This window comes from Fopius arisanus, unplaced genomic scaffold, assembly GCF_000806365.1.
Source record: "Fopius arisanus strain USDA-PBARC FA_bdor unplaced genomic scaffold, ASM80636v1 scaffold00829, whole genome shotgun sequence".
In the NCBI taxonomy this organism is placed as follows: domain Eukaryota; kingdom Metazoa; phylum Arthropoda; class Insecta; order Hymenoptera; family Braconidae; genus Fopius; species Fopius arisanus.
The window spans coordinates 1-1,888 of record NW_011888568.1 but is presented as its reverse complement, the minus strand read 5'-3'; the positions used below and the strand labels follow the sequence as shown (position 1 = coordinate 1,888).

The 1,888-nt window shown below is 38.8% G+C and overlaps 1 protein-coding gene across 1 annotated transcript; it reads left to right on the top strand.

The window, feature by feature from the left end:
* On the top strand, positions 1 to 1,312 carry LOC105273080 (uncharacterized; the record flags this gene model as incomplete). The annotated part of the gene is given in 4 exon segments (XM_011315315.1): positions 1 to 100; positions 227 to 471; positions 610 to 778; positions 857 to 1,312. Coding segments are annotated over 4 exon segments (759 nt in total), but the record flags the coding sequence as incomplete, so codon positions are not given.
* Positions 1,313 to 1,888: the final 576 nt, after the last annotated feature.

The window sequence follows — 1,888 nt, the reverse complement described above, 5'->3', positions numbered from 1 at the left end:
GGAAGTGCAGGTATTCCGAAGTCTTCAAAAACCGGTGCCAATGAATTCACAACATTGGACGACTCTCCTGATTCAACCGTTGACAACAACACTCATTACAGTAAGTCTTTAGTAGTAAACCTTTCAATGAAAGAATGTAATCCCTTGAAAAGTTTTAGGTTGTGACCCATATTAGCCATAAATGAAATTTGATTTTTTTTTCTAACAGTGTATCGTTCATCCCTAGGTTCTCTATGTAGGTTGATTAATAAAGTGCATATAAGTTTATCGGTGCAACTGGCACGAATAAAGGGGGATCTGATTGAGATGAAAAATTTCTGTATTAACATACAAAGAAGGAATGGCACTGCAAATGAAGATGTGGAATCAGAGGCTGAAGAGGATAAACTTGCACTGCCATGTCAATCAATGTTCGAGTTCAAGGCTTTCAATGCAAAGCTAAACGTTGATAAAATCTACAGGACGAAAATTGTAAGTACCCCTTCTTCCTTGCAAATTAAGGATTTCACAGACACTAAAAAAATGTATAGTTTTTGAAATCTCAAAATATGTATTTTTGAGGGTATAAAAAAATAATTTGTTAATGCCAATATTTTTGTATGTCAATAGAAGCTGCGCGTGAAAAGTCAAATCACTAAGAAAGATCGTGCAACTAAAAATGTCACCGATATTCTGAAACTCTTCATGAACCGCCAAGTGGGCATGAGATTCACAGCAGTCAAAAAGACCAATGGTAAAGAACTGTTTAATGAAACGTCTCTCTACAAATTACTAGAAGGTAAAGGGAACTGTCTTTATTATTTTATAGTATAATTTTTTTAATTTCTTCCAATGTGTATTCTCGCTTTGTTTCGAGGAATTCTCGTGGGGAGTCGCGAGGATATTACTACCTCAAAGGAGTTCAGTCAAGTCGTAGGACGAGTTTTTAACAACGTCAAGGACTGGGAGGGCCATCGTTTTCTTCGTCAACAAAATTCAGTTAAAAAACAGAAAACTACGCCTTCTGAAGCTGGATCATACCAGGAACCACTGTTAGCCGTTGGCCCAACACGTAAGAATGATGACGTCGACCGAGAGAGTGATCGAGAGATAGACAGTTGAGTGGAGATGAATAACTAGTGGGAACAGTAAGAAAAAACCAAAGATTATTCAATAACTCTTTAAAAGAAAACTAAAAATGAAAAATCACAATTTACTTCAGTCTTAATCGAGTAGAATTCGAGATTTTGTTTGTGTTATATTTAGAGTATTTTTAGTTTGAGAGAAGAATGTCTTGTCTGAAATAGGTATTTCGTACTTGTTTCGCTATCGTTATAACTTCAATAAACATGATTTAACTGATATTTAGTCTTTCATTACGTTACCTCAGCAGAGGACCTATTCTCGAGTAAATCGGTGATATTTTTGTTAATGGAACTGATTCCGTAAATTCAACGCTCAATCCATCAACCTAAGCGTTGCGTTTACTGAACCACGTCCATTAACAAAAATATTCCCGATCCAGTCAAGAATAAGGCCAAAGTCTTTGAACATCCTAGTACGGTTTTTATAATGTAGGCTGACATGGCACGTACCAGGTGGATGATATCAGGCCCTGATCAGGCGGATACATTCAGGTCCTGATCAGGTGGATAGCACCAGGCCCTGATCAGGTGGATAGCACTAGGCCCTGATCATGCATAGCGTTACATTTCCTATCAGGCCCGGGTGTGGTTGCCGTGACAGGGCCGTATCTATGTTACGGCACAGCGGACCAGGACCTGATCAGTCAAGTACGGAAATTTCTACTCGGGTAGGCGCTAAAGCGAATCTGGCCCGAACGTTATGCCTCAAGCGCAATTCGCGTTTCTTCAACAAGACTGCGTTGGACGATAAAGTGAGACTTTTG